Source organism: Oreochromis niloticus, linkage group LG12 (assembly GCF_001858045.2).
Source record: "Oreochromis niloticus isolate F11D_XX linkage group LG12, O_niloticus_UMD_NMBU, whole genome shotgun sequence".
Lineage (NCBI taxonomy): Eukaryota > Metazoa > Chordata > Actinopteri > Cichliformes > Cichlidae > Oreochromis > Oreochromis niloticus.
This window is the reverse complement of record NC_031977.2, coordinates 6,500,206-6,527,129: the sequence shown is the minus strand read 5'-3', so window position 1 is coordinate 6,527,129 and position 26,924 is coordinate 6,500,206. Positions and strand designations below refer to the sequence as shown.

The 26,924-nt window shown below is 43.4% G+C and overlaps 1 protein-coding gene across 3 annotated transcripts in view; it reads right to left on the bottom strand.

Moving 5' to 3' along the window:
• The window catches only part of si:dkey-91m11.5 (PH_BCR_vertebrate and RhoGAP_Bcr domain-containing protein), a 31,719-nt gene extending 4,862 nt beyond the window's left edge, over window positions 1-26,857 (bottom strand). The window contains exons 1-16 of one of the 3 annotated variants that reach the window (XM_003448557.5): window positions 24,664-26,857; window positions 12,718-12,890; window positions 11,302-11,406; window positions 8,948-9,133; window positions 7,844-7,951; window positions 7,558-7,618; window positions 7,388-7,440; window positions 7,168-7,308; window positions 4,371-4,492; window positions 3,955-4,120; window positions 3,653-3,772; window positions 3,399-3,474; window positions 3,198-3,302; window positions 3,033-3,107; window positions 2,416-2,513; window positions 2,092-2,223 (exon numbers count right to left, since the gene is read on the bottom strand). In XM_003448557.5, the coding sequence (XP_003448605.1) occupies window positions 2,092-2,223; window positions 2,416-2,513; window positions 3,033-3,107; window positions 3,198-3,302; window positions 3,399-3,474; window positions 3,653-3,772; window positions 3,955-4,120; window positions 4,371-4,492; window positions 7,168-7,308; window positions 7,388-7,440; window positions 7,558-7,618; window positions 7,844-7,951; window positions 8,948-9,133; window positions 11,302-11,406; window positions 12,718-12,890; window positions 24,664-26,011 (3,069 nt within the window). In that variant the 5' untranslated portion in view covers window positions 26,012-26,857. Of the gene's footprint in view, window positions 1-176; window positions 885-2,091; window positions 2,224-2,415; window positions 2,514-3,032; window positions 3,108-3,197; window positions 3,303-3,398; window positions 3,475-3,652; window positions 3,773-3,954; window positions 4,121-4,370; window positions 4,493-7,167; window positions 7,309-7,387; window positions 7,441-7,557; window positions 7,619-7,843; window positions 7,952-8,947; window positions 9,134-11,301; window positions 11,407-12,717; window positions 12,891-14,460; window positions 14,621-24,663 lie in introns of those variants that run through there. The other 2 variants (XM_019365716.2, XM_025896908.1) reach the window with 2 other exon arrangements.
• Between the last annotated feature and the right edge of the window lie 67 nt (window positions 26,858-26,924).

Below are 26,924 nucleotides of genomic sequence, written 5' to 3'. Positions count from 1 at the left end.
CTTTATCCAAAAGATAAAAAAATAATCACAGACGCTACACTACACGTTCTAAACCTCAAAAGAGTTCAAGCCTGACAGAAATAGGGTTTTAGATATCTGCCAGAAGGGAGGAAAAAGTGCTTTCCCAGACATTCTGTGAAAACGCGGCAGCCCGCAGCTCACTTCCACATCGTTACCTTTGGTCTGATCAGACTGCTGCGGACTCTTTCCCACAGACGTGCCCCTGTACTCGTGGGTTTTCTTAGAGTTGCGTCTCCCTCTTCTTCAAGCCTACCCTCTGCCTGATCCATGATCTCCTCTTCCTTTGGGTTACTCTCGCTCTTTATTTCTGGCATTTGTGTTTCTCAAATCCGAAAAGCTTTTTCTGCCGACTGATGGTAAACAAACAAAGAAAGCAGCGCTGTTCCACGGATATCACAATTTTCCAAGCCAGCACACTAACAAGAGCAGCGGGTCCTTGTTCCCCAAATAACGAGCCATTGAAGAATATTGATCCTCTTCATTGAATCTTTAGTAAAAGAAAAAGAAAAAATCGTGTCCCGCTGTCCCATCTTCACATTCATGCAATATAAGACTTCATATCCTTTCATTTCACTGGAAGTCAGAAAGGAACAAAGCCACGCCAGTCAGCCACGTTTGCCTCTGTGTTGTTCTACTTCCCAGATGGATTTGGGGGATTAACTCCTGAGAATCCCCTCCTACCCTCATTACCAGCATGCTTCACCCGTGCCGCTGCAAGGAGTGTTGGCTGGTAAATTTGCATATCAAGTAGCCTAAAGAGGATCCTCTCAGCCTGGTTACCGATTAGCACTATTGACCTTTAACATCAGAACTAACACGTGCCTCGTCTTCCTCATATCTGACGCATTACTTAATATTCAAATCCACGATACACCCGACTGGTGCCCTACTTCGGAGCTGCTAGCAAATATCTGAATGCTACCCCCCACCATGCCCCCTCCTCTAAAGCTCCGCTGTGTTTTGACCCACCTGTCCAGCAGTGAAATCCCTTCTCTGCCAGATCAAACAGAGCCGTGAGTCTTTCTCGCTCCGTTATACTCTGGAGCAGTGCCAGCAGCTACATTCGGTCAACCCCAAAGTCTAATCCGTCTCCTGTCACAACACCCAATCAGGGGGTCAAGCTGAAGTGACCCAGTGGCAACCTCGAGACTCGTTTCTTTTTCCAAAGGCAAAGGGCCCCCACAGGGCAGGATTAGCCAACACGGATAAGACAACACTGTGAAGTGCCCAGAATCAACAGACTAGAGGGCGCAAGGTCGATTTACAGAGGCACGGATTTGTGCGTGGAAATGTTAAGATTTAAAGTCGAGATCAGTATCAGCACTGGTCTATAAAGACCAGAGGACACATCGGCCAAATAGCTTTTATGTATACAGACTTTTTATTCACTCATTTTGCTGCACAAGTGTAACAGAGTGAAAGGTGTACAAATGAAACTTTCAGTTGAGGTCTTTACTGTGAAGAAGAAAAAAGAGCCTGTGACAGGCTGAATTATTGAGACTCAATAATGCTGACCACAGTTTAAAAGATTCACAAAATGTTATTCCAAGCTGGAGTTAGTGTGTTGCTTTGAGCTGTTTGTAGAAGTCTTTCTGCTGACTCTAATATTCCTACTGCATCTGAGAATCCAACACCTTGCTTCTTAAAGTCAAAGTGCTGCATGAATTTATGCACATGGCATAATGGCGCCAACTTCATGAATTATAAATTGTAATAATAAATTATACCCAAAATGTAGACTGAGTACACCAGGACCTACCAGCAAATGGCAGTGTTCAGAATTTTTTTACATCATACAGTATCCCAGTGTCCTGGCACAGACATCATTTTTGTTGACCAACTTTAAAAAAAACATGTGTAGTCATGCAAAATATTATATAAACTGAACCATTTTCTAAACTCCCAGATGTTCATACTGATTTGGACCAAAGGAACTCTGCTACTGGTCAGATCTTCTACTGGTAAATCTAATAAGAAGTATCTTAAAGCTGTAATCGTTCTTTGAAGTTGTTTTTTATACAAACATACAAACTTTTGCTGTGACCCACATCTTCTGTGTTTTGTCTGTACCTTTATTTGTCCTTTAGCCACAATCTTGTCTGTGACCTCTCCGTCCTCTTTGCTTTGCTTCACTTTGCCGCAGCACTTCTCGTAGCAGAGCAGCCTCAGCGTTTGAGAGCCCTCCAATTCAATCTCAAACTCCTTGTACAGGAACAGAACAAATGCTTGTTAGGTTTCAGCCGTGTGCACATTTGTGTGAATCTTTGAATTTCCTTGAGTATACATTGGAGGGTTCTTTTTTTTTAAACTACTCAAATAATTTCATGCAAAATATGTGGCCGAGTTTTTTGCTTCAGTAAAGGTCTTTTTCTGCATACGGATTTGTCCTCTCACCTCGTTCCAGTTGGGCTCTGTGCTGTCTCTGTACACGCGTGTTTTAGCTTTGTTCACAAAGTAGCCAAAGGCATCCACCTCCAGAGAGCAGTACAGGTCTAGCGGGTACAAGCAGAAGAACAGTTGAATCAAAGTGAAACTCAAAACTGAGCATCCACATTAGTCACCCAGCTGAGACATGCCCAGACTGTGCTGTGCGCTCCCTCTGTCTCTGCAACTGACTGCTGGCTTTGGACCAGAACCCTCTCCTTCTCTTTAGTTAATGTGACTCTGACATTCATTTCCCAGTAAATTTGTCCCAGTAAACATCACTGTCTGTTTCCTGACAACTATTTGTTTTTAAAACACTGTCACAAACACTGTAAAGTTTCTCAAGCAGGCGGTGATTTGAGCACTCAAAGGTGTATTTGAAGAGGCTTGTACACAGTGTTCATGACTAATCCCACTTGTTCTCCTGCAGCTGCCCTCCCAGCTGACAGCCGCAGAGAGACAGAGAAAGCAAAAGGGAGGAAGGGGGATGGGGGGCGACACACAAAGTGATGTGAAACTACATGCAACCTTTACAGTAATCAACAAAATGATTTCTATTTAGAAAAAAAAGACTTTAAGACGCCTACTCAAGCTCTGTTTCAGCCCCGATGCAGAGTGGACAATGACATTCAGGAAGCCGTATAAACCAGGTGACTCATCATCTGTGGAGGGAGAGGAGGCAGGAGGGTCAAATGTTAAGTACAACACAAGGCTGTATTAAAACGTAGATTTAATCCAATGCTATATCTTACCCTCCTTATTCATTGTCATTGGAATTGTGTGAACAGTCTGGAGCTTCACACACGAGTTGGTGAGCATCTGCAGCTCCAGAGAAGTCAGAGAGAAGCTTTTAAAGCCTGTATGTTACAGTGAAAGGGGGTGAAAATAGCATTAAAGCTGCTTCAACAGTGCTGCCATCCTGTCTTAAATTTGTATAAGAAAAAAAAACATACACTTTTTCTGCTGCTCACGAATGATCTCCCTCCACTCTGCACGCTCGTAATCAGAAGAGATCAGAAATGTGAAGCCCTGAAAGACAAAAGGGGGGAAGAGTATTTCAATAGTTTCTTGAGCACAAATGGTGCAATTTCATTGTATCAACTGCAGAGGGCAGTAAAAATCAAATTAACAATGACAGAAAAAACCTATTTCATTTGAGAAGTCTTTACTCCTTTCTCTAATTCCCTCCTAAGGACCCCTGACTCACTTTGCCGTTTCTGTTGGCCACCCTGAAAGCCATGTTGGGGGACATGAGAAGCAGCAGGGACTCTTGCTCTGACAACTTCTTCCTCAGTCGCTCAATCACCTTGGGCCCTTTAGTGGTTCTCTGCAGATAAACAGGAGCAGCGTCAATGCAGTACAGGCCTGTCTAGACACTCAGCTCTGCTCACATGTTAATCTGTACTTCCTCAATTTATTTTTGCTTGTCTGTTTGGTACAAAGCAGTCATCGCCCTGGTGGTATGATGCTGTTTGTTCTGAACTCTGTCACGTATGTTTCTGTAGTCACCTTTTCTCTTTGGATATCGTTCTTGATCTGGGAGATTTTGATCTTCAGTGCATCAATCTCCTCATCCTGAACGAGAGGGACGGGGCTGGACTCGCAGTCCTCGATGGTCTGAAAGGTCAGGTCGGCCAGGGGGATGTACCACTTGCAGTCATACTGTTGCCCTTTCCTGTTGAAATACAAGATACAAGAAGGCTACAAATAAATATATTTTTTAGCTGCCTTTAGAATTGCTTGTTAGCAGCGTCAGAGTACAAAAACTGTTTGTTCAAACTGAAATAGTTCTATTTTCAGCAAAGGACAATTTAAGTTCCTGGGTGGAGTCACTCTCATTTCCCCAACGGGGGTTTAAACCAGTGGATGTTCCAGGTCACATGCCTGCATCTGTAACCTCAGGCTGGACGCTGACCCAGACTCACCCAGCAGCCTGTTTCTTCAGCTTGGTGCAGAGCAGCAGGTCGGTGAAGAGGAAGACGTGACGGAGTTTCCTGGAACCTTCCACCAGCTCCACCATAAAGCGATCCCTCAGGAGCTGACGGTTCTGCCAAAGGAAACAAGGGATCAGTGTGTACAAAGCATGGCACATCTCAACCAGTATACCTATCCTGCTGCAAAGTAAACAGTGGCACACCACAGGAGGTGCTGAGAGTACACCGTCTAATTTAGGTCTGACGTTGTTGCTCAGTTTAAAACGGTTTCACATTATATAAGTGCTGATGGTTGTGAATACTTTAAACGCTGCGGTGTTGCTACTGCTCTCAGATGAATTCAACCCAGTAGTATTTATCCACCCAGATTGTTTTGAAGTGAAATGCCCAGTGCTGGAAATAAAGGCTATTACGACCTTCGCTTAAATATAATGGAACTAAATGAAGCTTGCCTTGTAGTGCTCAAAGTGCCAAAAAGTACAAGAGAAAAACTCAGCAGTAAATTCTCTTTCCAGAAACTTTTATCCAGTGAACTTTAGCTGTGGGCAGTTTCACGCAGGAGTTGCCATGTTGATACACACAACTAAACCACATTAATAAGCATCATTATTACTAGATATAACATTGGTTTTAGTCTCTATGAATAGTTTCTCCCTTCCCCAACAAATCCTGGAGGGAGTAATTGTTTCAAAACGAACCCATTTGGATGTTGTTAAGGATTAAAGTTAGGGGAATGGTTGTACTGGCTGGTGGATGTAAACACAGACCGCTAATGGTTTCTCTGCTAGTTCAATTCACTAACCAGGTTTCTTTTCCCATAGTTGTGTTTGCGCATCAGCTTTAATGAGTGTATGTCCATCTTTTATATACAGTTTATGCCTGTGACTAAAGGGTTGCCCTAGAGGCCGCATGATAGAATGTAAATATAACGGTGTTGTCTGAGCACACTACCCACATATGCTCAGCTGCTCATTTACACAAATCTAATCAGTCAGTCTACTGGTCAAGACAACTTGCTGAAGGTCAAAGTGAGCAACAGACTGGGGAAGAAAGGTGATTTAAGTGAATTTGAACGGTCTGAGTATTCCAGAAACTACTGACCTACTGAGATTTTTTCACACAACTATTTCTGTAGTTTACATTGAAGGTTCCGGAAAAAAAGCAAACATATGCAGTTAGCACCAGTTCTCGGGTTGAAAAAGCCTTGTTGATGCCAGAGGTCAGAGGGGAATAACCAGACAGGTTGAAGTTGACAGTCAGGAAACAATAACTCAAATGCCCACTTGTTGAAAAAAGATATGCAGAAGAGCTTCTCTGAACACAACGCATTAAACGTTGCAGCAGAAGACCACACTGGGTGCCAGTCCTATCAGCTAAGAGCAGAACACTGATGCTACAATTCGCACTGGCTCCAAAATTGGACAACAGAAGACTGAAAAAATTTGAAAAAACATTGCCTGGTCTGATTTGGTATAACCAGCATGAAAGAGTGAAGCTTGATCTCAGGGGTGACTGTCTCTTTAAGCCTCTTATGCTCTGTGTTTCAGGTTCTTATTTGGCAATAGGTTCTGATACCGGAGCCTGAGCTTATGCTGTACAATGTGATGACACTAAGCTTTCCTGCAGCAGCATGCATCTAAATTCCCTTTCTTCCCTCTGACCTCTGGGATGAGGCTGTTTACAGTGACACTGCCCATATGAGACACTGCCATCCCACACCAACCACAGTCTGACAAAAACAAGGAAATCACTGCGGCATGGTTTTCCTCTGCTGTTTTTACTCCAGCTTGGTTCTGGCAAGTCACAAACACGCTGGTGACGGACTCAAGCGTGTTCGACACCATCCTGGTTTCTGAAAGAGGTGGCAGGGTTACATCCGCTTATTGTTCTGCGACAGAAACAAGACCACAAACTGTCAATAATCCAATGGAAAAAAAAACAACAGCTGTCACTGCACAGAGTTCACACCCTTCTAATGCTATATGTTGCTGCACTAAAATGACAACTGAGGCATGCACACCGGAGGTGAAGCTAAACACGCTTGCGGGTTTAAATGCTCAGGCTAATTACAGGCAGTCACGTTGCAAAACATCAACAATGGATGCACATTTAGTCACGAGGTGAGCGCAAACAACAACAAACCCATATTTTCAATTGATAGCCAAGTCGTGGCTTGTTATCTGTCGATCTCTCAGCAGGCGTTCAGACTTCCTGAACAATAAGCAAAGGAATGTTCTGGAAAACTTTCTTGAATTTGACATCCTATCCTGGTGGGCAGAACCGATTCCCAGGAAAAACAGAGGAAGTTGTCAACTGGGTCATCTGACTCAGACCCCAGAGGTGCGCGACGCAGGGGAAGACAGAGAGGTCAGGAAGCACTACTAAGCCCGTACACGCCCACTGCGAAAAGCAATTTAGACAGTAAAAGTTGATAAGCCGTCATTTCTGGGAAGCAGGGATGGACCAGCTCTGAGGGAAGGATGGGAGTGAGCACAGAGGTAATCGACGGATTTTCCTGGAGACCCCTCGCCTCCAGTGTGTTTGCACGGCTTTGTCATGAGCTTCCTCTACGCTCCACTTCCTTCATGGCTACATCAGACAGGGTGAGATGACTCAGCAGCAACCTGACACACGCTTTTACAGCAGCTTCCAGGCACCTTGAACATTTTACTGTCAACAGTCCAGATAAAGTGGAAATTGCAGGCGTGGGAGTAAAGGTGAATTGTACAATGACGCTGATTCACTGAGAAAGTCAAATATATGAGCATAGCAGTGATTAAACGCTGACCTCTCCTTTCTTTACTGTCATGGACTGCCTGCGCGGTGTGATCTCTTCGTTTATACTGGACAGGAAGTTCTGGGAGATGCGCAGGGCATCCTGTAACAGCGGATAGTCTGGGTGGCTGGAAGGTGTGTGCTTCAGTAAGTCCTAGAATAGAGGAAATATGACAAACAGAGTTGTAGGAAAGTCTTCATGTGGATAAAATGAAGCTCCAGAGCCAACTTACATGCAGAACGAGAGTACTGCGCGTCACTCTGTCCACAGGCTTGTAGAGGAGAGCTGTGGAGGAGGAGGAGGAGGAGGAAGAGTCAGTTCAACAGGCCTCATCATAACTCAACTACTCCTAGCAATATTGATTAACGTGGAGGCGCTGTGTTCATCTGAGTCACTACTCACTTTCCAGTGAATATTTAGCCGACTGGTCTTTGCAATCCTTTGTGCTTCTGACCATGAGATTCTGCCAGGAAGTCAACACCAGAGGAAATGTTTGGAATAAGACAAAAAAAACTTGAGAAATCACAGTAACTGACCCACGGAGCAATTAAAACAACTGCTGCAGTCGCTCAGCTCATTACACTGCGAGGACTGCCGAAAACAGCCCTGTCATCACTTGTCCCGGGGAGCTGCACAACATCAAACACTTGCCTGCTGCAGTCCTGCTGCGCGTAGCATGATTACATACCTCAGATATCTCTGCAAACTGAGCGTTTGCCTGGCAGCACTTGTCTGCCGTCTCCACAGCAACCTTATAGTTATCCACAAAGGCCCGGTACACTCCGAGCTGGCTGGCCTAAAGGGCACAAGCAGATAAAGCTTAGACTCGGATAGATTTTACTAGTCTGTTAGCACCACAGTGTCACAGTGTGCTGTGCCTGCTCAGGCACGAGATGGCAGGAATACAGAGGCAACTGATAAAGCAGAGTGTGATTCAATGTTTGTGCACGTGTTTATAGCAATCCCTGCATGTATGCGTCTTTAATCTTTCGTCATCCAGTGGCAAACACTGAGGTAGCTCTTATTCATTAACCTTCTATAGAGGATTTTTGCACTCCTTTACTGCTTGTCATGTGGCGAAACAAGGCTTTTATCTGGCCAGGAGATGACTCCAGGCAGTCTACTCAAATGTGCATGCAAGATCCACTGAGGATTACATTACAGCCAAAGACTCCCACCTTTCCCCTCTCCAAGTCTCCCCTCTTTTAACGCTCATTAATGATCAAGGAATGACATTTAAGGAGCACTATAATTAGCATCTGAAAGTTACTGACTTGAGGAATGGTGGTCTCTTTGATCAAAAACCAACATGCAATTTGGTGCTTGGAGGTTTCATGTTATTTGATGCTTGCTCTTTTTATCCAAAGGAGGACTGAGAACAGCTGAAAGGACTGCCACTATTTATATGGTGGCTAAATTCTGCTTAAACTGTTACAAATCAAATCAAATAAAGGAATGTTTCACTTTTATCAGCTCATCAAACACTTTGTTTTTCACTGCGTTCAGACTTCCTTGTTTACTTTGTCTGTTTCTCCCGAATTCCAAGTTAATAGAAGTAACGGAAGAACACGTTCTGGCTAAAGCTTTTCATTCATGTCTCATAAAGCAACCGTCCATGAACAACAGGTGACATTTGTCTTTTTTTTCCCAGCACCAGCTGTAACAGTGAGATCATTATGACAGAGGATGAGAGTTAACTGGAAGAGCAACATTCTCAACTTACAGTTATGTTGAGACTGACTTTTTTGTTTTCCAGCTCACCCCATTAAATCAAACAAAGCTGCTTACTTACCAGCTTCTGGAAAAGGTCCCCCACACACTGCTGGTGGCTCCAGTTCTGGACTCGAGGCAGCAGAGCATCATAGAAGTCTTTGTGGATCTCGTGAAGCTCCGGTACTTTGAAGAAGATGGTCTCTATCTGCTGGATGGTCAGCATCGGTTGGGATGTTGTGGCTGCTGCTCTCAAAGGTTTCATGGGCTAGAAAAATAATCACAACCATATGTGACCATTTATAAAGAATAACTGAAGGCCTTGCAAAACAGTAACCACAGAGCATGAGTCAATACAGTAAATGCTAAAGGTGACTGATAGGTTTAGTAGCATTAGCTAAGATTAGCTAACATGAGATCATTCTAAAAATGTGAACATTATATCTGCAAAAACAACAAAACACAGTTAAGCAAAGAAATTTGTTTTATAACAAGAAGTTTTGTTGTTTGTTTGCATGAAGAAAATCTATTACTTACTTGCTATTTAAAATGGTTGGACCAGTCTCTATGCTAACAAAATTAGCTTACATCGGTTATCTTATCAAAAGTTATACAAAACAAGGTAACAAAATTGTAATAATTGGAGCGTGTTTCTAAGGCTAAGTGTGCTAGGTTTCAAATTGCTTTTTCTAGTTTTATGACAAAGAATAAAAGTACTTTGCTAAAATCCTGCATCCATTATTTTTAAATACGCAAGCGTTAGCATAAATATATTCAGTCCTGTAAAAAGTGAAGTACACCTTTCCTGCTTCAATAGGAAATATAAGAGGGTAAGTCACATTTTGATAGTCAAATGCACTTGATTAATTGATCATCACCAAGTTTGAGCATCTCTATAAAACCAGAGGTTTAGGCAGTTTGCTGGTCCAGAGCATTCAGGTGTGTTGACAACACCACAGTCTTCAAATCAGCAGACAACCCAGCAAATTCACGCAAAGATAAGGCCGCACTATGATCAGATCAGGAAAACCAAAAAACCAAACAAGAGCTACATCTCGGACTTCACCGGCCTCAGTTAGCATGTTACAGTTTATGAGAGTACAATTAGAACAAGACTGAACAAGTATGGCTTGTTTGAAGGGTTTCCAGGAGAAAGCCTGTTCTCTCTGACAAAAAACAAAAAAAGTAGCAGCACAGTCTAGGTTTTCAAAGTTGAGTATGAGCAAACCACAAGACTTCTAAGAAAAATGTCCTTTGGAAATACAAGACCAAAGTGGAGCTATCTGGCCATAACGCACACCAGCACTTCGGGGAAAATCCAAACACAGCATATCAGCACAAATACCTCATACCAGCTGTGAAGCACATATGAGGTGGTTAAGGTGGAGGGGCGATAATTTGATGATTCTGCCTTGTTTTACAGCCACTGATCGGCACTGAACTCTAGAATACTTTGGTATACACAAGAGTAAAATATGAGACCATCTGTTCACCAGGTAAAGTTTGGCCAAAACAGTCATGCAACAGGACAAATTTACAACAAAACAGCAGAAAAAGAAAAGAATCCAGTTGCTGCAACGTTGTGATGAGGCCAAAGTCCAGACTTCTATCTGACTGAAATGCTGTTCACACACAACTACTTGCAAAACTCGATGAACTGAAGCAACACTGCAAAGAAGAGGGGGCCAGAATTCCTCCACGACGACATGAGAGACTGATAAAGTTGTACAGAAAACAACAATTACTTCAAGTTATTGTTGCTGTGATATCTTGTGGTTCTACACGATATTAAATCGTGGGGTCGGTTTTAGCTTTTCTCTGGATTGCATGTTCATGCACGTCCTTGTTACTTGTATGAACATGAAGACATTTTTTCAAAGTCAATATGCTCATTGCGCACAGTGGCTTATAGCACACTCATATTCATTCAGTCATTAGTACCTCACTTATAGGCGTTTCAATTCATTTACACATTACTGAATACCTTATTCTAAAACATTATCAGTTTATATACTTTGTATTCGCCCACTAAATAACTATTGGCTGAATCTTTTAAAATAATACAATATAAAGTATAATAACTGCAAAAGTAGAATGTAGCATGACGTAGAAATACTAAAGAAAAGAATTAGAAAATTGAACTTGTTTAAAAATACTTACATTACACCACTAAATTAAATTTAATTAAGAGGCCCTCAGGAGTAAGGAACTAAAATAGCTTGTTTAAGACAAAGGAGGACTGAGTGGATGGATAAAAGGTGACTATAACATAACTGAGGGTTTTTGTGAACTGCAAGTCAGGCAAAGCTACACTAATGGATTCCCAGAATAAAATTATAAAACAGCTGAAAATGACCTTAATAGGTCCCATTTTGAGCTGCTACTAAACTAAAGCTAAGAACGTCTTTTAAAAGCCTGTTTTCATATTACACATACTATCAGCAGGGCCTCCAGGTGGCTGAGGTAGGTCTCTTCACTGGCCAGGATTCCTGACAGAACCCACTTTCTCATCTCTAACCCCTTCTCCTGATCCAGCTCCACCTGAAACAAACACGGGAAGAAAGAAAACAGTTGGCAAACAGGGAGAAATGGTATTCACCTACACAAAAGTCACACAGTCACAGCAATGACATGCAATTTATCAACATGTTTGATCTTTACAAAAGCTGCCCGTGCACCTCTGCAAACCCCCAGCTGCAGATACTTTTGTTGTGGGATTAGAGGAGTCCAGATTTGTAGGAGGTCTGTAGGAGTTTTACATTCCAAGAGGACAGCAGCAGAAACTCCTAGCATTTTGAGGAAGACAAATGTGTTTCTGATCCTGGAGCTGTTAGTCCAAACAGGTCAAAGACATCAGTCACCCCCAGTAGGAGTCATTCAATGAGAAACTCACTGGAGCACTGACTGCATCAAATGCTGCCATTATATTTGCTAAATAAAAAAAGAAGAAGAAGGAGAAGCTGCAAGCCAAGTGAGCCCACCCTCCACCATGATTTCGGCTTTGAAGATCACCAAGTGTACACATCAGAGGATAAGAATACCGCAGATAGGAGAGGGGCAGACTGGAGGGGGAGGGGAGCGCCGTCTCCTTTTAACATCTGTTTACACACAGTATGTTTGCTGAGTATGTATGGTCTTTTTCAGCAACGCTGAAAAGCACTCCCATCTGGGAAATACACGGCAAACACGCACTGTTGCTGTATGGATACCTGAGCTCGGGTATCCCTGTTAATGTCTCTCTGAAGGGCGTCTTATTTAGTTTGCTTGTCACTTTCAGTGGCTATAATTTTTACATTTCAGCACCAGAAATCACAAACTGTGTGATGTGGAGTTTGTAAGTTGGAGGCCTTTATTTTAGAAGGCAGGGTGTGAGAGCCAATGCCATCAAGATGTGTTATGGGAAATATAGGATCACACTTTTTTTAAAGACCTTACTAAGTAAAAAAAGTAACAAAAATATAGCAATAACAATCTTTTAAAGATTACCACAGTACTAAGACACTGTTATGTCATAATACTGGCACTGTGCCACACTTCGAATCAAGTCATTTGTTCCTCCAGCATCAAGCAGCAAAAAGCAAATTCCTCAACATCTTGCAGCACGTTTATCACTTATATGCGCATGCAGCATGTGGGAGCAGAATCACAAGCGACAACAGGAAAACTGAAATGAAATGAGGAAGGCCTGGGCTTCCAAAGGGTGATATTGGAAGAAGTAACTTTTCCACACGGACTGAGAAACCACAGCTACGAAATACGTTTGGAGAGATGGCAACGAAGGACAGTGAGACGGCAGAGAAGAGGAGGCAGCACAGTTAACGTGTCTAACTGTAGTCATTAAAGCAACACTACCGACAGCGGGGAGTCCAAAGAACCAGATGACTGGTTGTTCCGGATTTTGGAGCGGAGCCGTGGCGAGGAGGAAGGAGATCCCGTGAAGGACAGAGGTCCGTGGCGGGGCCCAAGCTCGTCTGAATGCTCCAGGTCGTAGCCATATGACGGAGAGTTTTCGTTGTAGGACGCCTCTGTGAGAAACAGTGAAACAAAGCACAATAGTCACATGGTGTGCTATTAAACTGTTAGGCCATGTAGTTAAAGCAGAGAAAACATCATGGGAAATGCAGCAAACTGGAGCATCAGTTTTTGTCAATTGTGAATAAGCCAGAAGGTGCTAACACAGCAATCCTGGACTTAGTGGGAGTGACGAAGATGTGCATCTAAAGCCTAGAAAAAAAACTAGAAAAACTCCTTTTTAATGAAACAAGAATCCATATAATGTCTTGATCATGTATTTTACCATCATGCATCACAGATTTTATTAACACAGTGTCAAAGGATTGTTGGTTTAACTTTATACACACTTTTTTAAAAATTTTTTTATCTCTTTCACTGAACAAACTGAGCAATATTCTAGTGTAGGCTGGAAAAAAGTAAGTAAACTATTGAATTTAGCAGTAACAGCCTTCATCAGATATTTTCAGTAGCCATCTATAAGACTTGCAAAACAATGAAGAGGAATTTATGACTGTTCCTCCAACAAAACCATTTCAGTTCATTCACTTTCCTGACATGTCTTGACTGAACAGCCCTCTTCAGGTGATGCCAAAGAATCTTTGTTAATTAAGGCCAAGACATTTCTGTAATGTATTTATGTGATGTTTTCCTGCCAGCGTGTGTTTATTTTTGGAAAACCATTTTCAGAACATAGTTGCATGTATAACAGCGGGTATTAAAATAAGTAATGAGCTGTTTTTTCCTGCCATTTGTCTTCCTATTAAATCTTTTAATCTTTGTAAACCTGTTACCTACACAAATCTACCATACCGCCAGAGCCAGCCGCTGAGGGCTCCTGCCAGGTCATCGGATAAGCCTGGCAAACTGCATGAGTAACACACAAGCTCTTGTCATGCCAGCCTTGGTATATCATGCCTCCTTCACCTTTTTAATGCAGTGTTCAACATCACAGGAAATGTGAAAGATATTGCTTTAACTGGGCATAATATTCAATTCCATTCAAATCCACTTATATTATATTATGTAAAAAGAATTGGTCCCAACACAGAACCCTGTGGAACTCCTTATTTAACCTTTAAAGAGGACTCCCTTTTTACATGAATAAATTTGTGTCATTTTGTTAACATCAGGATGACATCCAGCTCATAGCATGTGCTGGAAAAATTAAGCTATAACAATAACAAATTGAACATAAAGTCATTATAACATGACAATGGGTCACAACATGCCCCAAGATGCACATCTGTGCTATTTTGCATTTAGAGAGATCCAAAACAACAAAGCCAACTGAGCCACAGCGTAACATGTTATACTCCCTGGCCTTGTGATTTCAGACTTTTTAAGACAGATAAGATCAGCTCGCCAATGACTAGATCCTGTAATCAGTGTCAGCCAATCCTGACTCACCAGCAATTATTAGTATATCATGCTTGTCAAGCTGTGTGGAAGATCCAGAGCAGAGATGCCTATCCGCACAACAACAACAACAACAAGAACAACAACAACAAAATAGCATTATGGAGTGGACACACTAAAAAGACAACAATTCATAACAGTTTTATGGCTACAAGACTGGTTTACCTCAGCTTGAAAACAGGAAAGAGAGGATTCCGGAAAACGGGGGAAGATAAAGACAAGTCTCCCTGGGGAGGCCTTGAAGACAGGCAACTGACAGGATGACATCCACAGACGCTGTGACAAAGGCGTCAAACAAACACACTGGGCCCAACAGAGACAGAGAGCTGTATGAACTGCTTGAGGAGGAGACTACCGCAGTCCAAACAGCTACAGAGCCCAGGGGGGAAGTCCATGTGAACGGTTACTCTGTACTTCGGTGAAATTATACATGGAGCCCGGGAAAGGATGACTAACACATCCTCTCTCAGGCTGCAGCTTTGGAGCCACAAACTATCTAAACTAAGAAAAAGCCAGAGCTTAGAATACAGTCCAAACACAAATAGGTAAAAAGGAGGACTTGAAAATGTTCTGAAGCCTTAAATACTGAGCCACTTGTGTTGTTTATAGGGACATTTTTAAAAGCACAGCACAGACTTGGCTGTGGTCAGTGTGAGAAAGTGCACATCACAATGGACCCTCAGTGAGTGCTGTTGTTCTAGCAATCACAAGGGCTGATACCGTGAAGGAAGTGTCCAGGCAAGTTTGTCCGGAAAATTCGGCAATTTGTCTGCTTCAGAGCGGAAACAGGCTCTCTGCACAAGGTCATCTTTTAACAAAAGCTTCCACTCCTAATACACACACTCATCTACAGTCACGGCTATCAAATCTACATTCCAGCTAACACTGAGATGCCTTTTATAATTAAAGACTTTGCAGACAGCCCACACTTTTCAGACATACATGGAAAGAGATTTGTACAGGTTCCAATAATTCACTGTGACTCACAATTTATGTCTCTTATCTGCTTATACTAAGAACCTATGTGTCAAACAGACTTTTAAAAAGGGCTGAGCAAAAAAACCAAAGTAAAAGCTGCTCTTTCACAGCTACAAACTACCTACGAGATACAGTTTTTAAACAGGAGAGCCCGACCCAAAGTGTGCTGTTATTTCACTGTTTAAACAGGGGTGGGGAACTCCAGGCCACAAGAGAGGGTGTCCTGCAAGTTTTAGATATCATCCTGGGTCAACACACCTGAATCAAATGTTTAGTTCATTACCAGGCCTCTGGAAAACTTCAAGACATGTTGAGGAGGTAATTTAGCCATTTAAATCAGCTGTGTTGAATCCAGGACACATCTAAAACCTGCAGGACGCCGGCCCATGAGGCCTGGAGTTCCCCCAGCCCTGGTTTAAAACGTCTGACGTCAATATAAATATGATACATTTTAACCACAAACAGTAATCCTGACATTTCTGCCCAGCAACACAAATACAACAAGCATTCAAAAAATTTATCACTCAAACATACAAAAACACACACACACACACACACACACACACACACACACACATATAAAGATTTGAATCTGATTTGCTGGAAATCTGGTTCACTTCCTGTTAAGGCAGACTACTTCTTCCTCGGTGTGGACAACTGCTTGATCATCTGATCGAAGAGGTTCTAACCCAGTACTAGCAATAAACTGGATAGTGGTTGTAGGTTTTAAGAAATCTGACAAGCCACCAACCAAACTTTGTCCAATCTTCAAGATTTATTGCACCTGTTAATGTAAGTAACTTTGATCTAAGATGTGCTTAAAAAAAGTTCAAAATCCATTCATTTTCAAGTATTTTGCAAATGCCTGTTCATTTTATTATGACCCTTCTAGTCCAAGAAAAATGACTAAGAGCATGACCTGGATGTCCTTTATGGCAGCTCTGCTGTTTTAAACAGATTAGCTTCAATGCAAAATACCTGTTTAAATTTGACTCTAGTCATATCTGCAACACAACATCTTATCTTGTTATAGACCAACGAAACTGAGATAAATGTTATCTAGATTTAACAATTACTGCTAAGCTATCAGCCTCTATGTGCACATTACTACTCAATAAAGTACACATTTCAGTCAATTTAAGAGTGGATGTAATGTTCCAGCCAGCATTGGAAGTCACAGTGAAGGAGCTATGTTCCTATTTTGTTATCAGCATCCCAACAGCTTCAAAATCACACAATAGAAAGTATCACACATTAAGCTGGAGGGTGGCAAAATAATCCTGCTGTTCTGTCTCATACCCAACAAATGGTTTCAGCTGTGCAATAGAGCCGTAATAAATACATTCTAATGACATTACATAAGATCGCTGAACCCGACAGCTGTGGTCGCGAGCTGTGTGGAGCTGTGGATCAGACAGAAGCTGATTTCATTTTGGACTGTCCCTGAAATCTGTAATTCCATGTTTTTGAAGGATTTCCTTTGGTTCCATGAATCAAAGCAAATCATTTAAAAAGTATTATTACCTATTAATGCACAACACTGAATGTTTTGGTTTCCCACACCAGCACTCTGAGCACCACCCAAAAATAGATCTCAAGGATATATAAAAGGGGGCTTGGCCAAACAAACTGCCATGCCTGCTTCTGGGGAATAATCAGTCATCGTGAAGCACTTTGCCTTCCTGCAGCATGTAAACAAGAGCCTTGCACAGAATACAGTCACAGCAGTTTTAATACCACAGACATGTTGGATACACGCTGGATATCCTGCTGATGACAAAGCAAAGATGTACACTAATCCTAATCCATAGAGATGAACTACGACAAAACACGCAGGGAGGGAGCGACAGATGTGCAGCAGAATCTTTGTGGCAGCAGCATCGGGAATTCTCTGACACAGGAATAATCATGTGGTCTCTTTTCACTACACAGCAATTAGGAAGTGTTATTTGGGACACTTTCATCAGAGTGAAAGTCTGTATTGGGTTTCTAAATAATGGTTGGGGTTATCACATGACCATTTTAAGGTCACAGCAGTTTAAATATGAGAAAAGGATCCATTTGCTGTTTTAAGTAGTTATTTTTTCATCTGTGGTCATTTACGTTCTGGGAGCACATCTCCCTGACGTTCCCCTTGCATACACAGAAGCCAGAGGAAGTGAGATCAACTGCACGACCCGAGCACAGAAGCAGGTACCAGTGGCAACAGACATGACACTGACTGGTTCAGACACAGAGGGGGAGCTGGTGTGGAGATGGGTTGCAAAGCAGCAGCTTGCAGATTTGGAGTGACTGTAGGCAGGCATCTTAAATACCTCCACCCGGTCGTAGCAGATGGCTGCCCCTCCCTGAGGCCTGGTTCTCCTGAAGGCTTCTTCGTGTTAAAAGGAAGTTTTCGGTTCCCACTGTCGCCAAGTGCTTGTTTACATTGAGGTCATCTGATTGTTTAGGGTTATTGTAGGGCCTTTAGCTTACAATATTAAGAGCTTTGAGGTGATTAGATGCTTTATAAATAAAATTCAATTGAACTGATTGAAGATGCACCACATGGGATAGCCAGTTTGAAGAGTTTCAGCTGAGGGATCAGCTGATGTGGGCTGGGACTGAGATGAACTGATCTGCTGTTATTGTGGCTTGTGTGAATTAATGTCATTGTTTGAAAGTATCACAGGTAAAATTTCAATTCTATTTGACTGATGGGCGAAATTATCAGACAGCAGCTCCCAAAAATAAAACTTAGAGGGCAAAGAGGTTTATTGATCGAGCCTTGGAACTAGAATGGTAGCATCCATATTTACCCATTTCACTGCTGGGAAAAGACAAATTGAGTCAATCCTCAATTACTGGACCCCGCTGTGAACATATTGACTATCCACCAAAATCTCAGTCAAAGGATGGACAGAATTTAGATCACAAGCTCCCATAAATAAACACACAGATAACAAATGCACTATGCTCAGAAAAGGCTGGAACTGAAATTTTACAGTAAGCATCCATAATTTATTTACAAAGTTTTAAAAAAAATAGATACCCTAAAGGACGGCCTTTCTGTTGCCTCTATAACGGTTGTATAGATCTGGAGAGGAAAGTATCACTTCTAGAAAAAAAAGTAACATAAGAGGCCAATGTGAGAGGTTGTTAAAAGCTTAGCACCGCTTTATGGCTCCAGCAAATGGATTCTCCTCTGATCTGTGGAGTCACTCGGGAAACAGCGGTGACAGGGAGGGCAAACACTGGGGCCGGTCAAGGGGTGACAGCTTTTCAAACACCTGATGTGGTGACCCCACTTCATAGCAAGTTTAGATGGACTTTACGATATCTGGTGACACAGGATAATCGAAATTCAGAGTCTGAGAGTTTGATATCCGTCTATCACAGCAGACGATAATTAGCAACAAGAAACTTTATCCTCATACTGCAATTTATCAGAGGAAAAATACCCTCAGAATTTAGGATTTTGACATTTCTAAGAAAAACATGACAGTTTTTGAGATTAAATTAATTCATGTGAAAAAAATGCATGTTTTATCTGACATTAAAGCTCTTCTGAAAAACTTTAAATGCGTGCTAACATGAGCTAACGAAGTTTTGTAGCTAGCTGGTAACACAGAACTTTGCTCTCTGGTCTATATATGTCAAGACAGAAAGAAAAAAAGCAACATGCAGGGGCCTAAACACTAATGCTAAGGTTCTAAGACACAGAGACTAGTGCCCATCTTTTACATACAGTCTATAGACTTAAGCAGAAAGGATGCAACTGTGGTGTGATGAGGTTCATCAAACCCAGTAAACTAAAGTTGGATGTGTGAGAGGGGAAGAAAAGCAGTTTCATCCCCCCCCAATCATAAACTTTGTTACTTAAATCTCAAAGAATTTCTGATATGTATTTGATTTTTGATTTTTTTTGCTCATTTGTGACGTCTGTGAGGTTATTCTCAGAGATTTGCGGTGTTTTTTTCAAATAAATGAAGGAATATCTCAGTTAAGATTGCCTTTCCCCTGATTCGCCATTCAAACTGTAAAGATGTTACCCGTCAAGCCATCATCACATCTGGGCTCGTGTAGAGTGCCTGCTGGCCCGGGAGGTCCTTTAAACCACAGGCCTGTGGAACGCATTGAAGACCATCAGCACTCGCCTCTGATCTGCTGTGGGGCAGCCTAAAATTAGTGCCAGTCATCGAGCGGTGTAGGTCAGAACTGGGCCACCAAACACGGCACACCTACTAATCAACGTATGTAGAAATAGCTCGGGGTGGACACACTGCAGCTTGTAATGTGCCGCATAACAGAGCAAATAAAAGCCCCGATAACCGTTCCAGCCCGGGTAAATAAACACACAACGGTGCAAAGGCGAGCACAAAGATTAACTCGAGTCCAGCAGCGATGAATAATTAACATGAAGCAGGATTTATTTCATTTGCCAATTATTGTGACTTTTCAGGATGACACCTTCAAGTTTGTGCTTTGTAGCAGACACAAATATAACTGCTGAGTTTGCCCGTTATCAGTGTGTAAGCAGTGACAAGACAAAAATTAAAGTGACCTTCTGGTGTAATGAAATATTCATTTGCATGTCTGAATAGAATTAAATATTAGTGAACGGGCCTCACCTGATGTGCTCTGATGTGACTGGCCAGCAGTATTCTGCCTAGCAACACAAGTTTTTACAGCCCATTCGCCTTAAGGTAAATGGTACCTGAGTGCAGGCGTGTGGCAGAAAAGAATCAAATCATCTCAGACTCAGATGGTTTCATAGAAGTTACGACACTTTGAAAACTGCAGTATCGTTTGCGTTATTCCAGCTCAAAGTTACTAACCGGAAGTATAAAGTTTAAAACACAAGCATGATTAACAAGGGTTTTTGGTTCTGATATTGCCTCTTCTACTTCGCCACTGAATGTTTTGCCTAAAATAAACGTTCTACAACAGGCAAAAAAGGTTGACACAAGCACCACGGGTCAGGCCGTTGTGACAGAGGTGAACTCGTTTAGCACATTACATTTCATTAGCCACTTCCCCCCACACCCCAACAAGCAGCTGAGACATTCCATAAACACTTGGCCTGCCAGCCAGCCGCACAGAGGGCCCTTTGAGGAGAGCTGAAGCCGCAGGAGCACAGGGCTGAGGCTAAGCACGAGGGAGGATCACCGAGCCCGAGGAGGCTCGTAAACAGGCCCGAGCCTTTCCTCTGCATGTATGTTAGTAACTGCACAGAGGAGCTTGAAGAAAACCTGAAGTGAACCTTCTTGCATAGTTTCGAAACAAATGTTTTTGTTGAGTTTTCTGACAGAAACAAAAGGCCATTCATGGCTTTTACTGTGAGAGCAGCTGGCGATGCCTGGCCTGGTGTACTGATGGCCTGCCAGCTTTTGACCACTTTACCCAGTACACTGCACAGAAGAACAGGTGCCTCACTTGCTCAGGCACACATACACACACACACAAAGGCAGACTTGGCAGCCCTCAAGAGCTGCCAGCACTTCCTCTTGTAGGCCTACATTTACTTAAGGAAAGGGAGAGGCTGACTTCTTCCCCTTCTTTACCCACCAAACCTCAGATGTTGATACGTAGGTGCAACGATAGGCCTGTCTGGGCCTACACGGGGAACCTCAAATATTCATGAGTCCACAATTAACCGGGAGGACCGGTGTGACTCCTGCTGAGGCAGCAAGTGGTGGTCTGAGGCAATCAGACGAACGTTAGTCACCTTCCAGACAGACACTTTCTATTAATGTCACAGCGACAGCAGACAGGCCCATCTATGCTCAGAAACGGTGCCATGTCCTGACTGAGGCAGGCTCGGGCTAAAAGCATCCTAAAAGACAATCTCCTGGTTTTTGCAGAGAGGATTATGATTAAACTAATGGGAGATTTATTATTTTCCCTTTTGGCTGACCTTTTTCTTTTACGCCCTCTCACTAGAACACATTAACCACGAGACAGTCTACACACCCAGACTCTTCTTTAGCCACAGGCACGTCAACGTTGTGATGATAATTAATTATGGCAAAATAAACCCATAAGAGAGCTGGCCTCCTTAAAGGTCCACAGCTAATCAGCAGCTCTATTCACAGTCAGGCTTGACAATTGGCCTAGATAAACCAGAAACCAGGAGACAACACTTATTTCTTCTATTCATAGGAAAAAGTCCCCTGAGATGCGTCAATTTTAGACTGGCCATTTCACAGAGTTCTCACAGCTGAGACACAGTAGGACAAGCACGCGTTTGTTTAGAGAAGTTCGGAGGTGTCACTAACAGTAAGTCACTCATTTTTTCCCCAGGCGCAGGCGGACTGCCACCACGGCACTCCAACAACAGCAGCACGGACCCTGCGAAATGACATAGTGACAGAGTGCAGAAACCCCCCCCACTACCACCCAAACATGTGCAGTATATGGCAGTTTGTCTAATGGTTACAGAATGTGCAGCTAACTGGACCATAAAGCGCCTTTACAAGCCTGCTTTACTCAGTCGTTTCAAGAGATTTTAGTCAATGCCGCAGTGCTTTGTGATAAATGCAACAAGAAAAAACACTTTCCAGCAGCTCCCTGAAAGTCAAGAACCACAACAAAGAGCAATTTATTGCAAAAACTGGCCTCAAACCAGCTCCCTGCTTGAGGACTAACTTAACAACATGCAAAAAATAAATAAATTATTACAACATGAAATCCAGACTTCTGGTAATCCACAAAGCAAGGTCCACATGACACAGGTTTGCCATTATGTCAGCAACATGTCTCTGAAGAAAAGGAAAAAAAGGCTGCACTTCAGACTCTTTCTGTAGTCAAACAGGCATTATGCATCAAATGGGGAAACACACAAAAGGTCAGTTGACTGGTCATGGGATGCACTATTTGGCATAGTAGTTACAAAGGTTTGGACTTTCTAATTAGTTTTTATTTAATTAAGTGAAGTTTTTGCTTTCGGTTCAGTTTAGTTTTAGAGATTTCTTACACCTAGTTTGAGTTTTTTTAATTAACTACAATAACGTTGCTGTTCAGGCCTGTGACAAGAGCTGACACAGTGTGACACCTACACAGTAGGGAAAGGAGCAATATTTGGAGGTACCTGGAAAAACTAGTAGTGAGCCTTGAACACAGACTGTAAAGAAAAGATGGAAGCAGCCACTTTGCCATCACTCGTTTGTGAACTACTGTTTTAAAGCCTCAGATATAGCATTTTGGCCATCACATCTTGTTTTTTTTCATATTTGGATGACAAAGTGGAATGCCAAATTAGCAGTGTAGGCTAGCTAACCAAGCTAGCTAGGTTATCCACAGAGGTACAGGAGCTTAACTGCTTCTTGACAAAAAAAATATTTTTTTTATTCCAAAAATAAAATACCAATAATATTTCCAAATTAAAATAAACATTTATGTTATTTATTTTTTCTTATTGGGAAACCTATAACAAGCTAGCATTTTGCTAATAAATGTCTTCATTGGCTTCATTTTTAGCCAGAAAGCTGCCACTTGATCTCAACTTCTTTTGGACACTCCAACAACTCTTACACTTTATCCACAGGAGCTATTTGCTTGTCGCAGTTTGCTTGACTGGGGCTTTGCAGTTGACTTCACAGCAACTTCCAGCACCAACTCGCAACCGGCCTGGGAATACTAATGTTTCCCTAGCAAGCAGTGTTTGCCAGGCAGTCACCAACCAGTCCCTAGGCCTTTGTGACTGGCCTGGCAGGCACACTGATTGTGTGAGGTGCACAGGGACAATGCACTTTGCCCCTGCCTACACTGCTACAGTCACAGCCCCTGAATGACAAGGGCATTTTTATCTGACAAAAAGGATATAACAAGAAAATGATTACAGGTGCATTATGGGAATTGGAGGCTACCCCAGCCACTACTGCATCAGTTTTTACTGCATCACTTATGTTTGTTTGGTTTTTTTTGACTCACGCGATACTAAATTGCTTTATTGCAGCTTTAATGAGTATTGATTTGCCATTGTATAGATAAATGTAGCAGCTATGACTTTAAAAAATGACCAGAGACAGCCATCCTGACAATATGCTTACAGGACTACGCGACACATGGCACGACGGTGGAATGATGCATACCCAGATCGAATGGATTTATGCATTTCAGTCATCGGAGTGGCGTGCTGGCTCTCACTTCATGCTGATTATATCACAGACTATCTGCTCACTTGTCACATGCTTTTTGTCAAAGAGCTTTGGACCGAATCACCTTACGTAACAAAAACACACTACTCTGCTCATCTGCTTAATCTGACCCTGAGTGGATAACACTTCTTTTTTGGGGGGGGATAGAGACAGTTTTTTAACTCCAATCCTCCAACAAGCACTCTGCTTCCCAATCCGTCTTGGGTGAGGATCTGGCGATGATGTGTGTCCTTGTGTGTCTTTTATTATGACAAATGCTCCCGCCTGCCCTTCTGTCCTTGGAATTACCAAGTTACCCCAACCACTCTCCTTATCCCTCCTAACAATGTTATATTGTTAACATGTCAATACTGCTGCTCAGTGAGTGATTCTCCTATTATGCTGGAGCATAACAACAGGAAACACCGATGGCGGCCGTTTTGATTGGAAGCCACATGACACACTTAAAGCCCCCTCGATCCTCCTCGTTGGGCGAGTTGTCAGGGCTTTTTTCCAACCCGCCACCCGTAACAAAGAACCGCCCTAAATTTATCACGCTAGACAAACCCCTTTAAGTTAATTACGCCACACTAAGGACAACAACGTTGATGCGTGCTGACACAAAAACACTCAGGGTGGATAGGGCTGAGCGACCGGGAAACCCCGGGGGGCAGATGCTGTCTCAGCCAGAGCATCTCTGCGAGAGTACTGCAGCACTCAGCGGGGGAAAGAGCGGAGAGGGGTGAAAAGGAGAGGGCAGGCCTGCTTACAAAAGGGTAAAGAAAGCCCTGCTCAAAGAAGTGCAAAGGGACTGCTGTTCGGGATCTGCACACGAGGGCCACAGTTTGCTCACAAACAGCCTGATGGCAGCTGATGATCGCGCCTAACAGAGCCGACCAGTATGGATGACGGCTGTGAGGAGGAGGAAATAAAGCTCTCCTTAACAAAAGAAGATGAATCTTCATTAAACCTAGCCTCCTTTTTTTAAGGCCACTTTTATCACAAAAGATAAGTAAGGCTGTTGAAAAGTCCTCTGGGTTATGAAAACGTTTTAGGACGGATTTAGTGTATCATGCACAGAATGTTGAGACTTTATTTGAGTGATTGCAGGTGCATTTTACACATCACTGAGTTATTCGGGATCTGGGCCACCCAGGGCAGACAGACATGTTTCAGAGAGGGATTAGAGCGGGCTTTGGATGTGTATCATCTTCATGCATCAGACTTAATTTAAGTATCAGACCACATCCACATTAGTGTATTACAGACCTACCTAAATCTCCTTGAATGCTGTTGTCATGAGAGGTCCTGCTGGACGTGGTGGAGTCTCCATCACTGGGCCAGATGTGGCTCGCCTTGCGGAGTCCAATGATGGAGGTGTCAGAAATCATTCCCTGCTGCTTCAGGCGAATCTGAGACAGAGGTGTGGGCGGGCTGCTGCTGTCGAAGGACTGCTGGGAGTGCTGGGAGGGTGAACGGCTTTTCTCCCTGTACATCTGATAGGTGGTGGGGCTGGGAGACACCTGGCTGGACTGGCTTGAGGAGAAGTCCTCTTCGCTGGAGGTCAGGTTCTCGTTGGAGCTGCAGTCTGGCGTGTAGCCACCTCCCACGTCGTCAAAGCTCCCTGGAGAGTAGGAGCGCCTTGGCCAGGTGAGGTGCACGTCCTCATCTGTGCCGTGGTCCCTGATGTGGATGACTCGCATATCCCCATCACCCATCATCCCCCCAACGTACATGCTGGTGTAAGCATGGCACTCCACCGGCTGCCGCTCAGATTTCCCTATAGAGCAGCGCCCCTCGCCTTCTTTTAGGGGGTGTGGGCTGACCTCGGAGTCTTCATATGACCCGTTGTAGCTGCCGTTGCCCTCGGCGGATCTGCCTCTCTGAACGGCCTTGCTGATGTCCCCGGTGGCGGCTGACAGGTTCCCTGGGAGTGAATGCAAGGACCTCTTTCGTTCCATCTGCATGGCTTGAGAGCCCAGGCTGCTGATCTTGTCTGAGACCTCCCTGTCGTTGACTCTGACCAGCCCTCGCTCTTGATGGTACTCCATGTTTACGTAGAAGGGTTTCTCTTGGCCTCCAGTCACTGACAGCCCCCTGCAATCTCCCGCTGTGTGGGAGTTGGCCCTCCTTATGCGCTCAAAGTTGGATCTCAGAGCTGCCACCGAGCCCGGACCCACTGGGAAATCAGGAAGCTCAGAGTCTTGGTGGACAGGTGACACGCCACCCTTCTGTTTGCTGTCGGTGGCACAATCCAACTCTGTGTCTGCATGAGGTTTGCACTTGACTGTCTTACCAGCCCCCCTGTACTTGTGCTGCTGGTCCTCTGCTCCTGCCTCATCTATGCTGGACCTCTGGCTGTCTTCATCATTTGTCTCTGCCATCCTTTTAAACCCCCATCTCTGCCCATCGTAAGACTTCCTCTCCTTTGCGAGCAGAGTCTGCAGGTAGATCATGCGAAAGCGCTCCTTGTTTACTTCCTTCTCCAGGTGCTTGATAGATGACTTGCATTTGTCCAACTCCTGCTCAATATCCCCCAGTGAGCTGAGCTCCATGCTAGGGGGATCAGACTCAGGGAACTGCGCTCTCCATGCCTCCACAAACCCAGCTGGCTCCACCATTATTACTCTGACACAAACTGTTCAATAAGCTACCAGCAGAAGCATTTCCAAAGCTCGACTTGACTCTTTCCAACCAACAGCTTCCATCGTCCTACGAGTTCAAGGTGTTTCTCAGAGTAATCCACTTTAAAGGGAAATAAAACATACTTTACAGTCTTTACTCACAATCACGAGAATCAAATCCGCTTTACTCCGTTTAACAAAGTCCAACAAAGTGCGAGGTTATGCTTTTCTCCAACTTGATCTCGTTCCTGCGCTGTTCTCTGGAGATCCTCTGCCTTCCTCTGTGCTTGGTGTCAGACTGAGTCCTGCAGCTCTCTGGTGTTTTGCCTCTCTGTCAGTCGCAGCTGAGAGAGGCGGGGCTAAGTCAGAGATGTGATTTAAACCGCAAACACATCAAAATGAACACTACTGGTTTTCTGAACTGCTTTTTCTTAACCCCAAACTGTCTCAGGTACAGACGGATACAGCTGAAAAATAGGAATCCACCAGGAAATGAAAACTAGCATGACAGCACAGCTATTGCGAAATATGTGGTCTAATAAAAGGGGACAAACTGACACTTTCAAAGTAAGAAACCCTGCCTGCCCCACATGATGAGGATTTTGTGATGTTGTGTGCAGAATTTCAGTTAGATGAAGAAAAAACGAGGTTCACAAAACTTTGTGTTAGCGCAAATACAGCCTGACCTCTTTTTGAGAAACACACTAATCTTTCCTTCTTTCCCACCCAGCTCCTGGCGTGATATTTTGCAACACCGCACAGTTGTCCTTTCAGTTATGTTCTGAAAACTAGGGCTAATCCGACCAAAGTTCAGCGTGTAGAGAACTAAAATACAGGTAACATGTGGAAATGTCGCCTCCTGGCGGCTCAAATGTTTAAGTTGATGCGTTCAGGTTCACACCGGACAGAT